General features: G+C 43.0%; 1 protein-coding gene across 1 annotated transcript in view; it reads left to right on the forward strand.

Moving 5' to 3' along the window:
- Positions 1-18952, forward strand: part of SMARCA1 (SNF2 related chromatin remodeling ATPase 1) — a 114592-nt gene that overhangs the window by 46854 nt on the left and 48786 nt on the right. The window contains 7 exon segments of the mRNA XM_020969833.2: positions 5306-5415; positions 6263-6489; positions 6745-6866; positions 10336-10488; positions 14433-14565; positions 15472-15620; positions 17606-17725. Coding sequence (XP_020825492.1) covers positions 5306-5415; positions 6263-6489; positions 6745-6866; positions 10336-10488; positions 14433-14565; positions 15472-15620; positions 17606-17725 — 1014 coding nt within the window.

The following is an 18952-nucleotide window of genomic DNA, read 5'->3' on the forward strand; positions in this document are numbered from 1 at the left end:
TCTGGACTGTGACCCTGAGGAGCATACTATTGCTCGTTTCCATAGGAGCCCTTCTGAGCTGAGGCCTCTCTCAACCAGTCTTGTAGCCACAGATGTCCTTGGGGGCCTCTGGCTTCTCCATCCTCTGACACTCCAAGGCATGGCCTATATTGACACATGGCTCTGAGGCCAGTGGCGACAGGTTGGATAGTTTGCAGCCCCGTATTCCTGAAGGCACTGGCAGTCCTCCACAAGGACTCTGCAGGCTTCCAGTTTCCATGAGGCTCAGCCCTCAAGAGCTTCAGCATATTCAGCAGTGAGTGATTGAAACACTGGCGCCATGAATGTCCCTGAGGATGGGAAGTCGTGATTCTAGACAGGCAGGATTCTTGCCAAACCCTCTTCAGGTAGTTTCATTGCAAAGTCTCTATCATGGTCAGAATGGCTCCTGGCAGGGAGGCCATATACAGAGATATACCTTGTCTTGTCACGCCCCAGCACCTGGAGAAGCTTTTCAGTGCCTGGTTAGGTGTGTTTGTGCACATCAGGTTGTTACCACAGCCAGGTGTTGTCCCTGTCCCTGTCTTTCTACCCAAGTCCTAATCATTGTTGACACTTCTGTCCCCATCCACCCAGAATGCAGCACAGGCTGCTAGCTTTTTCCTTTGAATACATCAGAGAGCAGTCTCACACGTCTTACAGACATCTGCTGTCATTCTGGGCCGGTAGAATGTGCTACTTGCCAGCTCAAGCTTTCTCTTTGGCCCCAGATGTCCGTATCCGGGACTGCTTGTTGGTGCCATGGGTGGGACCGGTTATCATTTACTCTAGCATCCCATTCCACAGCTGCGACTAATTCCATTGTTTCAACAGTAAGGCATTGTTCCCCCCTAAGGAACAAAGCTGGGGTCCTCAGGGGTCATTCCTTTGCTTCTTGCCTTGTGTGACTTTTGTTGCTTTCAAATTAGCCTATGCTCTGGACACTGGTCATCCAAGGACAATTGAGGCAAAGAGGGTTGATTCATTGCTGCAAAGTTCACCTGGAAGTGCACTCTCTGTGGCAGTCCCAGATTACTAATTATATTTGTCCTTAGTAGCATTGTTAGCCTAATAGCCTGGGCTTTGTCCCTGTCTCTAACATCTGGAAGTGCTGGGATTATTGTTGCCATGGCAACGGGAGCTGCCGAATGCCACACGTGACGCCTCTGTCACTTGTCCTGAGCCTCATTATGTTGCCTTCAGTAACTTCTTTCGCATTGGAGGCCTCCCATTCTCACTAATTCCTCCTTATTATCAATGTTATATTAATAGTAAGAGGAAGAATTAGCATTTATACCATGCTTTAAGGCTTGCAAAGCACTTTACAGATAGCATCTCAATTATTCTCCAGCATTGCCCTTCCTCTTTGTCTCTGTGGCCAGGCTAAATTTCTGCTTGTTTTAGGCAGTGTCCATAACCTGTACTCTGTCTCTATAGTCCAAAATATGTTCGCCGATTTAGAGCAAGAAGGACCTCTGAGGCTATCTGGTTCAATTCCCTCACTTTACAGAGAAGGAAACTGAGGCCCAGGTAATGGAAATGACTTGCCATGGTTTCATATTACATCCTTAATCTAGGACTAGAAGAAGCTTCAGGGACCATCTAGTCCAGTTTCCCTCATTTTACAGAGGAGGAAACTGAGGCCCGGAGAAGGGAAAGGACGTTTTCGAGGTCACACAGGCAGTAAATGATGGATTTTGAACTCCCATCCTCTGATTCCAAATCAGTCCTCTTTCCATGGCACCACCCTGCCTCTTCATCCTCAGTGCAGTGTAAAGTCTTAAGAGGTAGGTTCCAAAGCAGCAGTCCTTGGTTTGGGTCAATTCCTGTGAAAGAGCTCCAAGCCTTCAACACCATGAGGTTGTGATTAGAAGGAGGGTTTTACCGTGTGTGTTTGCTTTTGTTCCATAGGTCAAATTAGCTGCTGTCAAATAACTGTTACACTGTCAAGTAGAAGGGGGTATGAAAGTGGTAGCTAGGCAGCTCGGTGGGTAGCCTATCAGGGTCTGGAAGACCCGAGTTCACATCCTTCCTCAGATACTTGTTATCTGTGTGACCTTAGGCAAGTCACTAAACGTCTCAATCATAAGATTGTGGCCACTCAAAAACAGATTTGTCTTTCTGGTCTGTTGTATTTATTGAGATTATAAAAAAATAAAAGCAACTCAAATAATCCAGTACTGGAGGAGAGACTCCCTCTTAGACCTAAGTGTTCCCCCATAGACAGAACAGTTTTTTCTAAGAGTGACTGGATTCTTCTCGATGGGGAACTCCTTCCATGAAACCAGGTGGGGCTCATTAAGTCCCGCAGCCTAGTGTCTCACAGGATGGATGCTTGGCATGGACTTGGTATTGCTAATGTGTAAGCATCTGCTGGCTCCCTCTGGTACTTAGTCCAGGGCTCCTTGGATAGCTGAACAGTTGGGGCAGCAAGGTAGGGCAGTGGATAGAATGCTGGGCCTAGAGTCAGGATGACCTGAGTTCAAATCTTGCCTCAGACTCTTCCTGGCTGTGTGACCCTGGACAAGTCACTCATCCTCTGTCTGCCTCGCTTCCTCAGCTATAAAATGGGGATAATAATAATAACACCTACCTCCCAGGGTTATTGTGAGGATCAAATGAGAGAATATTTGTAAAGTGCTTAACATTTTCTAAGTGTTCTCTTCCTCTCTTCTGTGCCTCACTGTTCTCATCTATAAAATGGGGATAATAATAGTACCTACATCACAGGATTGTGAGGATCAGATAAGATAATATCTGTAAAACATTTTGCAAGCCTTAAAGCAATATATAAATGCTAGCTGTTATTATTTTACTCGTTACTATTATTGAATTGTGATTGAATATTTTTTCAAAGGATCTTTGCTGCGTTTAGAAGGGATATCCCAATTAATCTCCCCACGATGTAGCACCTCAGGAAGCCCCTTGTACTTGTTAAACTCCCAGAAAATTCAGTCCAGTTTCAAGGTACTCCATGGGCTCACTTTTACTGGAAACCCTAGCTTAGCAGCAGCCACAGGAAGTTAGTTGAAAGCAATGACATTGAGTGAAATAGTAAGTATGCTAAGAAGTATATAGGAAGAAGTAATAACAACAGTAAGAAGAATAGTAAGGCGAATAACAATAGGACATTCCGTTCTTGAACTTGGGGCACACTTTTCCCCCCAAGTATATATATTATCAATGGGAGGAGTGGCCATGTGTAACCTGGGAACGTCAGTGGAGGAGTAACTACCATGTCTGATGTCACAGGACCAGAGAATGCCTTTTTGATATCTGTCCCTGGGCTTTGACTCTTCAGGGCTACCTGGCCGCCATCCTAGCTCTGGTCTTCCGTGATGAAGTGACTAGAAAGCCTCTCCCTAATTAAAGCAGACTGACATCCCTTTAGTCATAGAGGCTACCTGCCGCATCTAACTAACAAAAGCCCAGCGAGTGCCCCCAAACTAAGTTTTTTAGCTCTTATGTCTGGGACTAGATAACAGCCCTTTGTCCTAAACAGCTACTGGACTTGGGTTTAGAAATTCCTGTGATTCTCTGACTTGACACACAAATAGTCTGGGCTAGAACAGGGTACATGAAGGAACATGGCCAGTTTCCTCCCTACAATTGGCCTGCATATTCCTGTATCTATTCTATAACATTCTTTAACAAATGTAAAGCACTCTGCAACCCTTAAGGGGCTCTTTAAGGGCTATTATTATTGTTATCATTATTATTAATACTATTACTTCAGTGCCAGCCAAAACTTCCTTGTTTCCCTGCTCATGCAATTGCTATTATAGTTTACTTCCTTCACACTTGTGTGTTCTCCCACGCTGAGTGGGAGCTCTTGACCCATTACATGGATAGATGCATTTCCCATGTATTTTTTTTGTGTGTGTGTTCAAAAGCAACAAAACCTGGGGACATCCTCATGATTTGTTTCTAGTTATTATTTAACTTTGAAAAATTGAAACTCTCATAATCGGTACTGGTAACATTATGGAACTGAAGGCCTGATGATCTATGGGATGTATACCCAAGGGCACATGTGGGCCTGTAGTTTCTTTTAGTGGTTCATGGGCAAGGTGACGCTGTTATACCCCCTCCTCATCACTTGTGAGAGAAGCCACCTGCTTGGAGAGATGACAGCAGACATATGCTTACACTCCCCCCACTTGCAAGTGGAAAGAAGGCCAGGCTAGGAGTCAGGAGATTCTGCCTTTGTGTAATGTGGTTTCTTTTGTCCTCTCCCTGACTTAGTTTCTTAATCTGTAAAAGTAGGATTAATAAGATTGGCACAATCCTTCACAGGGGCTGTGACGTTAAAATGAGATTTTATGTGATTTCACAATAAAAGCTTGAAATTGTTCGATGAGTGCCTGGTGGTGTTATATTAGTTGGATGAAAAGGTTTATGATCCTATCCACAAAGACCTTGGGCATTTTATCCAGAGCAGGCAGGTCATTTCTGGATTCTCTGTCCTCCATTCAACCCAGGGTTGCTAATCCTCCTGGGGGGAAGTCTTATTTCAGTCCAGACCTTTGGGATCTCTGAGCCATTCAGATTGCCCAGAGGAGCCCCTGAACTAGTTCACCTATTGGGGAATGCTTTGACCTTTTCTGGCTATCTCATTTTTGGAGTAGACCCCCAGGTAAGCTCAGGATTTGTTCAGTTTCCTGAGCCCTACTGTGGTTTGGGACGGTAATAATAATAGCTCACATTTCTTTGGGGGCTTCACTCACAATAACCCTTTGAGATAGGTGGTATATAAAATATTAATCTCATATAAGATAAAGAATGCTTTGCTCATCTGACATACAGAAAAGCAAGGGCTAAGTGTCTCACAAGTATGAAGCATGATTCAAAGCAAGGTCTTCTAATGCCAAGAACAGTTCTTTCCACCATAATGTATTGTCCCACACTTACCAGTACTTAGAACCGTATCTCAGAATCTCCTTAGAGGCTTTCCAATTGCTAATTCTTTAATAATATGGGCCCAGGGTGTCCTTCAGTCATTATGTGCTATTTGGAATGGGCGTTGTGGTTTTGAGACACTCATTTGGCTCATTGATTCCAGATGGGCAAATCCCAGCAGTAAGATAGGAGGCTCAATACCCCTAGGTCATACCTAAACATGACCCGGCCTGCCACGAGCTGCCCAAAGTTTGGAAAAGTTGGGTTTTTTTCAGTTCACATGATGGCAAAGAAATTCAGAATTAGAATGTTGGTTAAACTCATGTAAAATATATAACTTGCGGTATTAAATGCCTTATAAACTTTCATGAAAAACTTCACTCTTTAGGTTTTAAAACCATTTTTGTTACGGCGTATAAAAGCTGAAGTAGAAAAGAGCCTACCTCCTAAAAAGGAAGTAAAAATTTACCTTGGCCTAAGTAAGATGCAAAGGGAATGGTAAGCTTTTTAATTTCATTTAACGTTCATATGTTTGTCCAAGAGAATTTCGTTTCTTTGAACTTTACCTGGTAGCAGTTTGCTTTTGTTTTTATTTTGTAACTTACATTTTATGTTCTGTTTTCGGAAGTAAAATAATTTCAGATTTAAAGTTTTTAGAATAAGCTTGACATGAAATTTTCCTATCAAGGTTGAAGAAAGCTGATTGTGGATAATACATGAATGGACAATGAGATAGGATTAGCCGTGTGTAAGTATACAGGAAATTAGGAGGTAGTCTTAATGAACCACAGGCCGGACAGGTCAGCGATCTATTAATGGCATTAAGAAAAGAACAGAATCTCACTCACTTTAATGAGAATATAACACCAGCTTTGAGGAGCCTCTGTGGTTGTTGCGGATAAGGTCTTTAATCCCCTTGTGACTTGTGCAAAAGGTTGAGAGAAGAAATTATTTACAGGATTGGAAATGACCTCTGAAGGACGATTGGAAAAACTGAGGATGTTTAGTTAAAACAAGGGAAGCCAAGGCCGGGAACTTGATAACCATATGGAAGTATAAGAAAAAGCATTGTATAGCACATAGCTACCAATGGCTCTCCATTTGCATTGTTGGATAAAGCAAGGAGAAATGGGCTTAAATGATAGAAAAATAGCTTAAATATGTACTTGTTTCCCTATAACTTTTCTTTTCTCTTTGCTCTTTTTTTTTCCTGATTGAATTTAATCTTGCTAGAAATCTCATTTTAAAATGGAAATTTAAAATAGCTACCAGGGGAATATTGCTTTATGGTATTAGTGAGCCTTTTACTAAATCATTTCATTATACCGTACTTCTGAAATTGCAGGTACACGCGGATCCTGATGAAAGATATTGACATTTTAAATTCGGCCGGAAAGATGGATAAAATGCGCCTGCTGAATATTCTCATGCAATTGCGAAAGTGCTGTAATCATCCCTACCTGTTTGATGGTGCTGAACCTGGCCCGCCGTATACAACTGACACCCATCTTGTCAATAACAGTGGCAAAATGGTGGCTTTGGATAAACTCTTGTCAAAACTCAAAGAACAGGGTGAGAAAAACAAAGCAGAATGTTGCTTTTCCTCAGCATATGTTTGCGAACTTTTTGTGCAAGAATAGCATTGTGCAGTTTTGAATCTTCCTTGTCCCTGGAATAAAGTTAATGAGTTAGAAACACTGCCATGCATTTTTGAATGGGATGTTGAGCACCTTAAAATGTATGCTGTACGTTCACGTGGCATGTCATGTTCTAATTTTGAAATGACCTTTTCAGTCTTGCGTGTTTTTATTTTGTGAACGTGTTTAGGGTCAAGAGTCCTCATTTTTAGCCAGATGACACGATTACTGGATATCCTGGAGGATTATTGCATGTGGCGGGGTTATGAGTACTGTCGGCTTGACGGCCAGACACCGCATGAGGAAAGAGAGGTGAGAAAGGCTAAATAGCTGTCCACTATGACAGCTCGATTAAGCAGCGTGTTTTCCCTTTGTGTTTTCTACTTTTAAGTCATTTTCCATTTAGGGTGTTGTTGTTTTTGCTGGGAACATTTAATCCTGTACTGCTCTAGGACTTCGGATGGTGTTGTGGACATGGGACTGGGAGCTGGACAACCTGGAAGACCTGGGTTCTGCTCCAGCTTCTGCCACTAATTTGCCATGTGATCTTCTCCTCTCTGGTTCTGTTTCCTCATGTCTGTAGGGAGGGTGCCCTCTTAAAGTCCCTTCCAGCTCTGCCATTCTTTTACTTTGCTGTGTTTGCATCTTCCTGATGATGGCTGTAGTTTGTCTACCCCTAGGTCATTCTCCCTCCTTTCTCAAGGAGTTCAGCATATGGAATGCCCCCTTCCTCTCCTCCCCAGCTTCTGCCCTTAATGTCCACGTCAGTGGTCCCTCAAACTCCCATTTCCCTCAGCTCCCTTAAGCCCCATGACCTTCTCCTTCACTCCAACTCAGCCATGCCTAGGGAGAGCCACATCCTGGATCTTGCCATCACCAACCATGTCCCTAATTAGAAGCTCTGACATTCCTTTCTCTGACAATAGCTTCCTATCCCTCCTATACCTGTTCTTTGCTCTCATCGAGGCCTCTATCCCTCCACCCCCCAGTACTTTCTCAGGCTATCATACCTGCTCAGATGTCACTCACCTCCCTTTCCACCTCAACCCAGTAGCTGGGCATTTCAATTCTTCATTGTCCTCTGTTCTTGAATCCCTTCCCTGCTGTCCCACGTGGGCTTTATTTGCTGGACCTCATCCCTGGATTCTTCCCACAACCCACTTCCTCTGCCTCTCCCCATGTGCCACTGAAGAAACCAGAGGAAATCTCACAACTGTGTTGTTGATATACATTACAAATTCTGTTATCCAGACTCAACTGGGCCCTCACTGGAGCAAGGCAGTTCTTTCATTTCTCTGGAATTGACTCTCTGTCTCATGCTCTATAGAAGCTATTCTAAACCTTCTCTTGCCCCCCTCAAACTCCCCATATCTCTTCTTTTCCCCTCTCTTTCAGCTGAGGACCTCGCCTCTTACTTAACTGAGAAGATAAGATATTCAATGGGAGCTCCCTCTTCTCCCTTTCTCTTCATTTTGGAGCCCCTTGATATTATCTCTGCCTCTCTCCTTCTTTCCTCAAGTCTCTGAAAAAGGCCAACTCCTCTATCTGTGCACGCGATCCCATCCCTTCCTGTCTTCTCTAGCACACCACATCCTCACTGTCTTATATCTTCACCGTTAGTTCCTTCTCTGTTGCCTTCAAGCATGCCCAGATCTCCTTCGTCCTTAAAAACCCCCTTCACTGGCCCAGACCATCCCTTTAAGGTAGGCCACATCTTTTATTCCTTTCTCAGCTAAATTGTACTCTTGGCCTACTTAATGTCCCGTCCCTCCTCCACCCTTTGCAGTCTGATGCAGTCTGTATTGTCACTCAGCTGAAGCTGCTCTTTCCAAAGTTGTTGTCAGGAAAATGCTTTGTAGGGTGCTATGTAAATGTCTGAGAGGCAGTGTTGCACAGTGGTTGGAGAGCTGACCTCTGATCTGGGAGGACCTGGATTCAAATGTTGCCTTTGACACATACTGACTGTGTGACCTGGGGTAAGTCACTCAACCTCTCAGTGTTCTAGGCATCTCTCTAAGACTGTAAGTTCAGAAAAAGTGCCAGTCTGCTTTGGGAAAGGGAATGTCCTCATCTGCAAGTTACTCATATTGATGAAATCCCAGCTATAGGTTCTATCCCTAAAGAAATGTCTACTGTCACTAAATACCATGGGCTGTGTCTGAATTGTAGCTCTACAATTGTCCTTTTTGTCCCCATTATTCTGAAAAAAAATTTCTAGTTGAGTCTCATTATCTGCTTTGGTTGGTGCAGCCTTCCTTTAATTTGTGTGGACCTTCTGCATGTATGAATGACTTTGTCAGTGAGCCATATTTTCTATCTGTAACTTTAATCAGGGTATAATTTTCTCTTTTTAAAAAAAATCATTTTTATTTAGAGGCAGTTTGGCATATTGGAGCTGGGTTGAAAACCTTTTCTGGTGACCCTTCCTAGCTGTGTGACTTTGGGCAGCTCATTGAATTTCTGTGTGCCCCAGACCTCTCCCATTGATTTATCCCCTAGGTCTGACAAGAGTTTCCCAAACTGACAAAATCACTCATCCTTCATGTGAGTTCACCTGTATTTTATTGTGGCTTATAATGGTCACTTCCCAATCATTCCCTCTACCCCATAGAATCTTCTTTTATAAAAAAGAAAACCAGTTAGGCCAACCCAGACAACGAAGTGGAGATCCCACGGCTTCTGTATGGATTGGGGAGTATTCTTTATCATTGACCCCTTGGCACCAAGATTAGCTGTGACCTTGGTGGCCACCCTCTGAATGGCCTGAGGCACTTGCCCAATTCTTATCTCTTAACCTCTTCAGTAGGCCCAGAGGGAAGCCTCCTCCCCTCTTCCTTTATCTTTTCTTCATATCCCCAGCTGCTGAAGCTTCTCTCTTCTCTTCTCTCTTTTCTTTTTTTATTCTTCAAATAGCAAACATCCATTTTCTTTCCTCCCAATTTAAAATACAAAAAGAAAACCTCTACCATTATGACAGATATACATAGGCAGACAAAAAGAAGTTCCCACACTGGTCCATGTCTCATTCTTACATCTTGAGCCCATCAACACTCTATCAGGAGGTGGGCAGCATAAACCATCAAGTTATTTAACTTGGTTCTTTTGTGTCTCCAGATAAAACACCTTGTCTTGACCAACTCTGGTTTCATCCATCTTTTCAATGAGAGAACAAGTTCTAAAATGATATTTCTTTTATTTCCCAGCCAGTAGGATGCAGGGTTGAGGTTTCTGCCATTCTTCCACTCTCCCCCGGTCGGCTTCTCTTCTCCCCTTGGGCCCGCATTCCTGTTCTTCTTCTACAATACCATACTGATACTGTGTAGACGGAATCACAATTTCGTATTTGTTCATCTTAAGCTATCTGTGTGTCTTTTTTTTTGTGTAGTTGTCTCAAATGATATGTATGCTTCTGGAGCAGAGGTTCTCAACTTGGGATCTGTGAATGTTGATGGGAAAAAAGGGCCATTTTCATTTGTAATCTCATGTATTTTATTTGGTGAATTTAAAAACATTATTCTGAGAAGGGGACATTAGCATCACCCAGGCTGCCCGTGAGGTCCAGAACCCCCGAAAGGTTAAGATTCCCCATCCTAAAAGTTAGGACTGACATCCCTGTGATTTGCTTTCTATGGTTTCCCGTACAGTATAGTACGTAGAAGCACATCTTGAAATTGAAAGAAAGCATTATAAAGTGAGTTTGATAATGGTATCTGTGTTTTAGAGACTGCTGCTATTGTGATACCACATTTTTCATCTTTCTCTTCTTTCTTTTTAATCAAAGGAAGCTATAGATACCTTTAATGCTCCTAACAGTACCAAATTCATTTTTATGCTGAGTACAAGGGCTGGAGGTCTTGGAATTAATTTGGCCACTGCGGATGTGGTTATATTATATGATTCAGACTGGAATCCACAGGTTGATCTGCAAGCTATGGTAAGTCATCTTGAAATGGGTCTGTACATTTGGGCTCAGTGGTCCTGGTTGTAATGTGGTTCCCAATGCTCTGACGTAGTCTGAATTGCAAGCAGGAGTGTGTTAGTAAATGTTTAACTACTGTCTCTCCAAAAAAAAAATTCACACAAACACACTTTAAGGGTTGATTTTCATTGTGAACATTTCCTCTATCACTTCCTCAAGTCTGGACAATCACCAAAGTAGTAGCTCAAGTCCTAATTTGGAACCTTCACCGATTTCTGAGGTGGAAGTGATCACAGTGAAAATTTAACAATCATCTGAGTTTCGGCTGGCTCTGGCACACCCCTGGATGTGAGGCAGGGGAGTGTTTTGGATTATGGTCAACTCTTAATTACCCATGTGTGGACAATCTGCTTGTGACATTACCCACTCACTGTTCATTTTGTCATTATGTTCATTAATGCCAGCCTGGCTATGTAGCACCCTCCCAGGCCTCTTCTCATCTCTGCCCAGCTGCCGTGTCCTCGGGAAATGAAGATATTTATCATGATTAGCAGTGGGCTGGATAGAGTGGAGGACTCAGGGAGAGGCTCTCACTGGTCTTAAACTACTGAAGTTTGGTGGTCCCTCTTCATCCTCGTGGGAGGTGCGTTTGGGATGTAGGGCAAGTATAACACATTTGATTCTAAGTTCCTAGGGGTCAGAAATCTGTTGTAGCAGAAAGATAAATGAATTTGAAGCCAGAGGACCTGGGTTTAAATTGCAATTTTGCCATTTACTACATCGATCATGGGCAAGTCATTTTTCCTCCCTGGACCTCAGTTTCCCCTTCTGTAAAGTGATGGGGGTAGACTTAATGGCTTCTGGGGTCCCTTCCAGCTCTGCAGTCCATCCAATAGTCTCTCTTCTGAGTGAAGCCCTCCTATTCTTACCTTACCCAGAGCCTCCCTGCACCTTTTTTGCAGTCTTTTCTAAGCCTTTGGCCCAAGTGGGTCCATCCCCAGCTTTCTCAAGGCAAAGGAGTACAAATATTTTTGACTGTTTTCTGCTTTTCCCATTCTCCCGACCTTTGTCTGCATTTGTTTCTTTCTGCTTGTAACTGGCGTTATCCAACATTCCTGTGTCTTTCGTTGGCAAGGCAGGCTATTGGTTTCCTTTGAGGTACTGCATTCCCCTTGGATTGTGTAGATCATTACTGGTTGACTTTGTCTACCTTGTTCTTTTTCTACCCAAATCAATTAGCTGTTTTAGAAAGGATTTATTAGAGTCCTTCCTGGCTATTCAGGGCCCTGAGTTTGTTGAAGAAGGTGGGTGGGGAGAAGAATGGGAGGAGGAAGAGAGAAGGCCTTCTTTGGGACTGCTGGGGGTGGTTTAGAATGTATTGTCCCCTGGCAGGTCTGGAAAGCAGATGGGGGGCACATCTGGCACCTGTTTTCTGGACCATATGCCTTACGGTCCAATGTTCAAGACATTAGGTTAAAGGTATTTTTTGAAGCTAAAAAATGCTTCCCCAAATCATCAGGGGCATTCCACAAATAGGATAGTTAAGAGTTGAGCATCATTTTATATATACCACATTACTTGAAAAAAAAGTGTGAAAAAGGGAAAAAAAGTGAACGTTATGAATATGAAAACACAGCTGGTTTATCCCTCTCATGTCTAACAGGTTTGTAAAAAATCCCTGATAGTCAATTTATTGATTCTTTTAAAAAAATCAACCTGTTAATGCACATAACTAGTATGCCTAACATTAGAGCTGGGAGGGAACTCAGAGGCCAATCTAGTCCAATCCCCTCATTTTACAGAGGTGGAAACTGACGCCTAGGAAGGGGAAGAGACTTGCCCAAGGTCACACAGCTCTTTGGAAATTAGAATTGTGGTGAACTCTGTTAGAGATCAAAGAAAGAAAGACAAGACCTCTGGAGTAGGAGTAAAGACAGATTTGAGGTTTGAATCCCAGTTATGATTCTCAGTAAGTGTATGACTATGGGCAAGTCACTTAAGCTTCAGTTTGCTAATCTGTAAAATGGGCATGATAATCCCTGTATAGTTTTCACTCTCATCCACAGTGTCAAAAACCCTTCTTCCCACTTCCCAGCCTTTGTGTATCGGATTCATAAGAGGATGTAGCCTGGAGTTGAGACCTGAATAAATATTCATTGATTTACTGATGGATGAGAAAATCCTGCATAAATTGTGATCTGCCTTATCAGAGGGATTTTCCACACCTGAGAGATCCCAGAGCATCCAAAAAGCCAAGACAGCCTTTGCCCTAGATATCTCACAGTTACCAGTGCACTGGAATCGAGTCTCCAACATCTTTCCTGTCCAGTAGGATTAGAGTTTATAAGAAAGATACCATGCCCGTGCTTTGTTATTGTATTTCTTGGATCCTTGTAAAAAGTTTTGTCCAGAAATAGAGCTGCTTCTGTGCCCTGATCATACTCATAGCTAGTATTTCTATACAGGGTTTGCAGATTTATCAGTGTTTATCTCCATTTGGTGGTTCATTTTTCTCTCTGACCCCCCTTCCCCCCATTCTTTTTACGCTGCCTGCTTCTGTGGCTCGTGGGCATTTAAAAGCCCTTTAAAGGTCAGCCTCTCCCTGGCTGCTCAGAGATCTCTGATAAGGTGTGTGTCCTTTGCCTTTGTCCTGAGCCCTAGATCACCCCCCTCCCCCCAATCATCTCACCTTACAGAACAGTTAAGCCCTCATTGCCCCTGTCTCTCATCTCCCTCTGGGTTCAAATTACACTAAAAATTCTCCTTTAGATAAACAGCAAAAAGTAGGAGGCCTCCAGCTTTGGCTCTGTGCATATATTTTTACTACTTTGTGGAAAGTCCATCTGCTTTGTTACTGGCTTTTGTAATTCATTATTAGTGTGAAAGTCAGTTTACCTGTAATTAGTTACATGGTCCCTAAGTCCCCTCCCTCAGCCTCATCTGTTGGAGCCTTTACCGTTTTTCTTTCCTGATTTCTTTATCTCCAGGAAAGTATTTCCAGATATTTCTATTCTCTCCACCTAGAATATGCTTCCTGTGGATGGGGAGCCTTATAAGTATAGGCAGCAGACACTTCCTTCCTGAAGGGAAAAAGACAGACGGTCCATTTTTTAGGATTTTAGCCAAGCGTAGACAATCAGCCAATGTGCCAGGCACTTTGCCTTTAAGCACTGTGGGTAAAGACCAAAAATGAAAGCAGCCCTTGCCCTCGAGAAGCTTACATTCTAATGGGGGAGGCAACATGCGTATAAGTCAGTACTGACAAGATAAACTGGAAAGGTGCCTTGTGATGGCAGACACCAATGGAACATGAAGTTTTGGCTGAGGCTTGCCAGGAATCCAGGGATTCTAGGAAACTCGAGTCAGGAGGGAGAGCATTGAAAGCCAGTGCAAAGACTCAGAGACTAGAGATAGGGAGTCATGCATAAGGAACAGCAAAGAGGGCCAGTAGGACTGGCTAGCAGAGTACATGAAGGGAAGTGTTGCCCTATTTTTTTTTTCTTTTTGGGCTAGGCAGTGGGGTTAAGTGACTTGCCCCAGTGTCACACAGCTATTAAGTGTTATGTATCTGAGGTCAAATTTGAACTCAGGTCCTCCTGAATGCAGGGCCAGTGCTCTATCCACTGTGCCACCTAGCTGCCCCTTTTTATGCTATTTTTTTTGGGGGGGGGGGCTAGAGGGAAGTGTTGTGTAAAGAGGTTGAAAAGCTAGAAAGAAGGCCAGATAGAAAGCTTTTGCTGCCAAACATAGGAGTTTACATTTGATCCCAGAGGTAAATAGGGAGCCAGTGAAGATCATTGAGTGAAATGGGGTAAAGGGGGAGTGACACATTCAGCCCGGTGCTTTTAGGAATAACACTTTGGCAGCTGAGTAGAGGGTGGGTCGGAATAGAGAGAGACTTGAGGCAAGGAGCTGGATCCAGAATCCCCAGTAACATCCATTTGGTTTATTTCTACTAGGATCGAGCTCATCGTATTGGTCAGAAGAAGCCAGTACGGGTGTTCCGGCTTATTACTGACAACACCGTTGAAGACAGGATTGTAGAAAGAGCAGAGATAAAATTGAGGCTTGACTCTATTGTAATACAGCAAGGTATCAAATGCTTTTCCATTATATTCATAAATATGTGTGTGTGTATGTGTATGTGTGTGTGTGTTTGTATAAATCTCCATATAACTCCTTAGTTGGCTCTTGCAAAAATTTGCACTTTCAAGGCCTCTATTTTTAAGATGTCTTTTTTGCTAAGATTGGTCAGGGCTTGAAATAGAGGGATGGTTTTAGCAATGAGAAAAAAGAATCTTCCTTGAAAACATAATTATTTTAAAGCTGTCTTATCTGCCTATGACATTTAATATGCAGCTTGTGTATTCGAACCTCAGCTAACCTGATATTGGTTTATTTATAATAGCATGTAATTTGGAACACCTGGTATCCAGGGGACAAAACGTTCTGTTGTTTTTTCTGCAAACAGTTATAAGGGAGTGCCTGCTCTCAGAGGAAAATCTGAACCCCCTAAATGATGCCACTCTAGGTTTTAAAAGAATTCTAGACAAAGAATGTAATGCCAGAATAGGAAACGGGCCAGAGGAGAGGCTTCAGAAGAAACAGCTTTGAGGAAAAATTAAAGCTAGCCAACTTTCTAAACTTTCCAAAGTCTACTCATGATTTAAATGTGATCGTGTTCGATTGCAAGATGGAATGTAGCTGGATAGAGAGTTCTCTCTGAAGACAGAGAAGACCTGGGTTTGAGTCTTATCGGTAACACATCCCAGCTTTGTGAGTGTGGGTAAGTCACTTAACCTCATGGTGCTTCCTATGACTCTCTGAGTCTAGAAGTAACTCTTCTTGTCTGATGTAGGTACAAGGAGTTTCTGTACAGTGAGTTCTCCACAATGATGAAATAGGTTAGCACCAAAGAAACAGACGCATAAGTACTTTCTCATACAGACTTTGTAGTACAATCCATTTAAAGACCACTATATTTACTTTTGATATTAGGTAGGCTCATTGATCAACAGTCTAACAAGTTGGCAAAAGATGAGATGCTTCAGATGATCCGTCATGGAGCCACGCATGTTTTTGCTTCCAAAGAAAGTGAACTGACAGAGGAAGACATTACAACTATTTTAGAGAGAGGAGAAAAGAAGGTCAGTTAAAGGAGAATTGAAAAATGGAACTTTCCCTCTTAATTATGTTCGTTTTATGTTTATTATGATGACTTGGTGTTTGTTTTAGTCAGGGGCAATTTGCTTTGCTTTTCATGGGAGGGAATAAAAACTCAACTTGCCTGTTGAAAAAAATTGGAAATGGATGTACTTCAAAGCCAATTCATTATTGTTATTTCCATATTATAGGGCTGGCCTGCTTGTAGCCCCTGGTACTGGGGGAGGCTGAGGCTGGCGGGTCACTTGAACTCTGTAGTTCTGGGTGGCAGTAGGGTTTCTAAAGCCCATTAGGCATCTTTCCTAAGTCTTGCCAGCAGCATGGTGGACCCCTGGGAGCTGGGGCCAGCAGGCTGCTCAAGGAGAGGGAGCCAGTACATATTGGCAAATGGGGCAGGTCAAAGCTTCCACGGTGGTTCAACCATCAGCGGCTGCTTTGTGTCCAGCTAGGGTGATAGAGGGAAACCTCTTCTCTACCAAAAATGGGGGAAAAAAATGATGTTTTAGGACAACAGCTTAAACAACAATTTTATTGATCCTTTTCTTTTTATACCACAGCTTTTGCCTAGTTTCCTAGTGTCTCCCTATGGACTACACCCATGTGTGTATTCTTCCTGTGCTTATTGCTGAAATGGCAGAGGATGTTCATATTAACCTAATTTCTACTAGTCTGCATTTGAATATTTCCACTAGTCCACGTTAAGGAGTCATTCCAGCAGTGGTTTGTGTTTCTTAGTTTATTGAATACTGTACTGCCAGGTTCGCTTGCAACAACTTTTTAAAAAGCTGTCTGAGGCACTGGATTTGAAGTTACTCATTATCGATCTATTGGAATACTTTGAATTCGCAGAACCTCTGAGTTAGAAGGGTCTTTAGGCCATGCACTACAGTTGCCACCTAAGCCTGAATTGCTTAGAGCAGAGGTAGGGAACCTGTGGCCTCGAGGCCACAGTTTGGCTTCAAAGGGCCTCAACGCTGAAAGTTCCCCACCCTGGCCTAGTCCACACAGGGCAGCCCATTTCACTTGGGGCTAGTACTAGTCATTTTTGGAACAAACATTTTTCACCATTAAGGGTAGTGGAACCAGCACACATGCGGCAGTCTTGGATGCGTTTCTGGAGGAAATGGGAGGGGTACTAGAGAAATCAAAGATGGCAAAAGCAGTTGAACTAGACTAGGTATACACAGAGGAGATCTGTGCTGGCAGTGTGACTACTTTGAGGGCCTTGAGGAATCGCCTCTGAAGGTATCTGAAGGTAGGGATGGGACGATACCTGCCTGAGGATGTAGAGAAAACAGGACAGCCTAGCCCTTGCCCCTTTCTGGTCCCCCTTTTTGGCTCAGGCAGACCCTTCCACAGCTATCTCACAGTCCTTGGGTTCATCCCTCCCATATCTCAGCCATATCCCAGATTTGCTTGTTGAATCGCATATTTTCCCATTTGGGTTTAATTTTTTTTGCTACTACATTAAATTACAAGAGCATTACTTAAGTGTTAGAATATTATAGTTTTTACTATTATAATTTTGTATGCAATTTAACTAACATAAGATTTATGTTTCTAAGGTCCTTGATTGACTTTGGCATATCTTAGGGTAGCATATATCCTACCATTGTACCATTTTGCCCCCAGTGTGCCTTTATCACCTACAAGAATAAACTAATTCAAAGAATATGGATCGAGCAAAGATTCTAATAGAAGCGAGCAGCCACTGGTTGTTAGGAAAGCAGAAATGAGAAGAAAGGGTCAATAGTGAATGAATAATACTTGGGGACAAATAGAATTTCTATTCAGGTTAATATTTGATAAAGGGTTATTTTAGTATGTCTTTTGGACTCATCGTATCTTGCAAGTGGGCCAGCTTGGACATTGCAGGTCAAACCCTGGTGTTTAAATAGAGTTGGAAAATGTTGATAAGAGATAAAAGAAGAATTTGGCCATCTGAACATGCTTTACTGTGTGTGTTTAGACTGCGGAAATGAATGAACGGCTGCAGAAAATGGGGGAGAGCTCTCTTAGAAATTTCACCATGGACACCGAAACAAGTTTGTACAACTTTGAGGGTGAAGATTATAGAGAAAAACAAAAGGTAACTTTGGATGTGGGACCGAAAGGCCTTGAGTTTAACAATTGTCCTTTCTAAACATCGATTTTCACTGTCTCTCACATTCTTCCCCTTTTCTTCACTCCTTTGGCCACCAGCCTAGTTTAAGCCCTCATTACTTTTTGCTTGGACTGGTTTAATTGCCTTCTACACTGTTTCCCTGGTTCCAGTTTTCTCTGGTCCATCTGCACAGTTTCCAAAACCTTCCTCCTGAGACACAGGTCTGACCATAGCATTCCCTCCCTTCAAGATCATTCAATGGTTGCCTCTTACCTGGGGGGCAATATACACATTCCTCTGCCTGATATGGAAAGCCATCCACAGCCTCCAGCAAACCCCTCCAGACATTTCATATTGCTCTCCATCCTATAGTCTTAAATCCTGACAAATTATGAGCTGTTCTCTGAACTCTGCATTTAGTTTCCCATCACCACACCTTTGCAGCAGCAAAATCTGTAATGCGTGTTCTGCTTTCCTCAGCCTTTTAGATTTCTTCTTTTCCTCGAAGGCTTAACCCAAGTACTGCTACCTCCATGAAGCCTCCCTGATCCCCTTGTTTTATTAGTCATCTCTCTCTCTCTCTCATGTTAGCTTGCTTTTGCTTTTCTGTGTCCATTTGTGCCCCACAACAGAATATAAGTTCCTTGAGGAGAAGGAATGTTTCATTTTTTGTCTCTGTACCTTTAGTACCTAATGAAAGGCCTTGTATGCACGAGTCCTCAGACGACCTGTTCGTTCCTCATGTTGGGGAACCCTCTCACCAATCCAGATCACTGCTCCCCTGACTCAGTGGAGAAGCCATGGGGACTTAGCCAAGGCACCCCAAAGTTAAGTGACAGTGCCCAGGGTTACGTAGCTAGTCTGTGGCTGAAGCATGCTTAGACCTCAGGGCTCCCTGATTCCAAGCTCAGCACTCCACCCATCGTACTGGGTTTCTTATCTTTGTCTTGTACTTCCTAAGTTGCTCCAGCATTATTTATTGAAGTGAATTAATTTAAAAGAATATAAGTCCACATGGGATCATCAGATGGTGTCTCTGGGGCTGGGTGGGACCTTTGAGGCTATCCAGTCCAGCTCCCTTATTTTACAGATGAGGAGCTGGGGCCCAGAGAGGAGGTGCTTTGCCCATGGTCATACATTTTACCAAGTGTTTGAATGGGGATTTGAATCCAAGTCTTACTGAGTTCAACATTTGTTTGCCTCACCACTAAA

Source organism: Phascolarctos cinereus, unplaced genomic scaffold (genome assembly GCF_003287225.1).
Source record: "Phascolarctos cinereus isolate Bilbo 61053 unplaced genomic scaffold, phaCin_HiC Scaffold_8;HRSCAF=390, whole genome shotgun sequence".
Taxonomy (NCBI): domain Eukaryota; kingdom Metazoa; phylum Chordata; class Mammalia; order Diprotodontia; family Phascolarctidae; genus Phascolarctos; species Phascolarctos cinereus.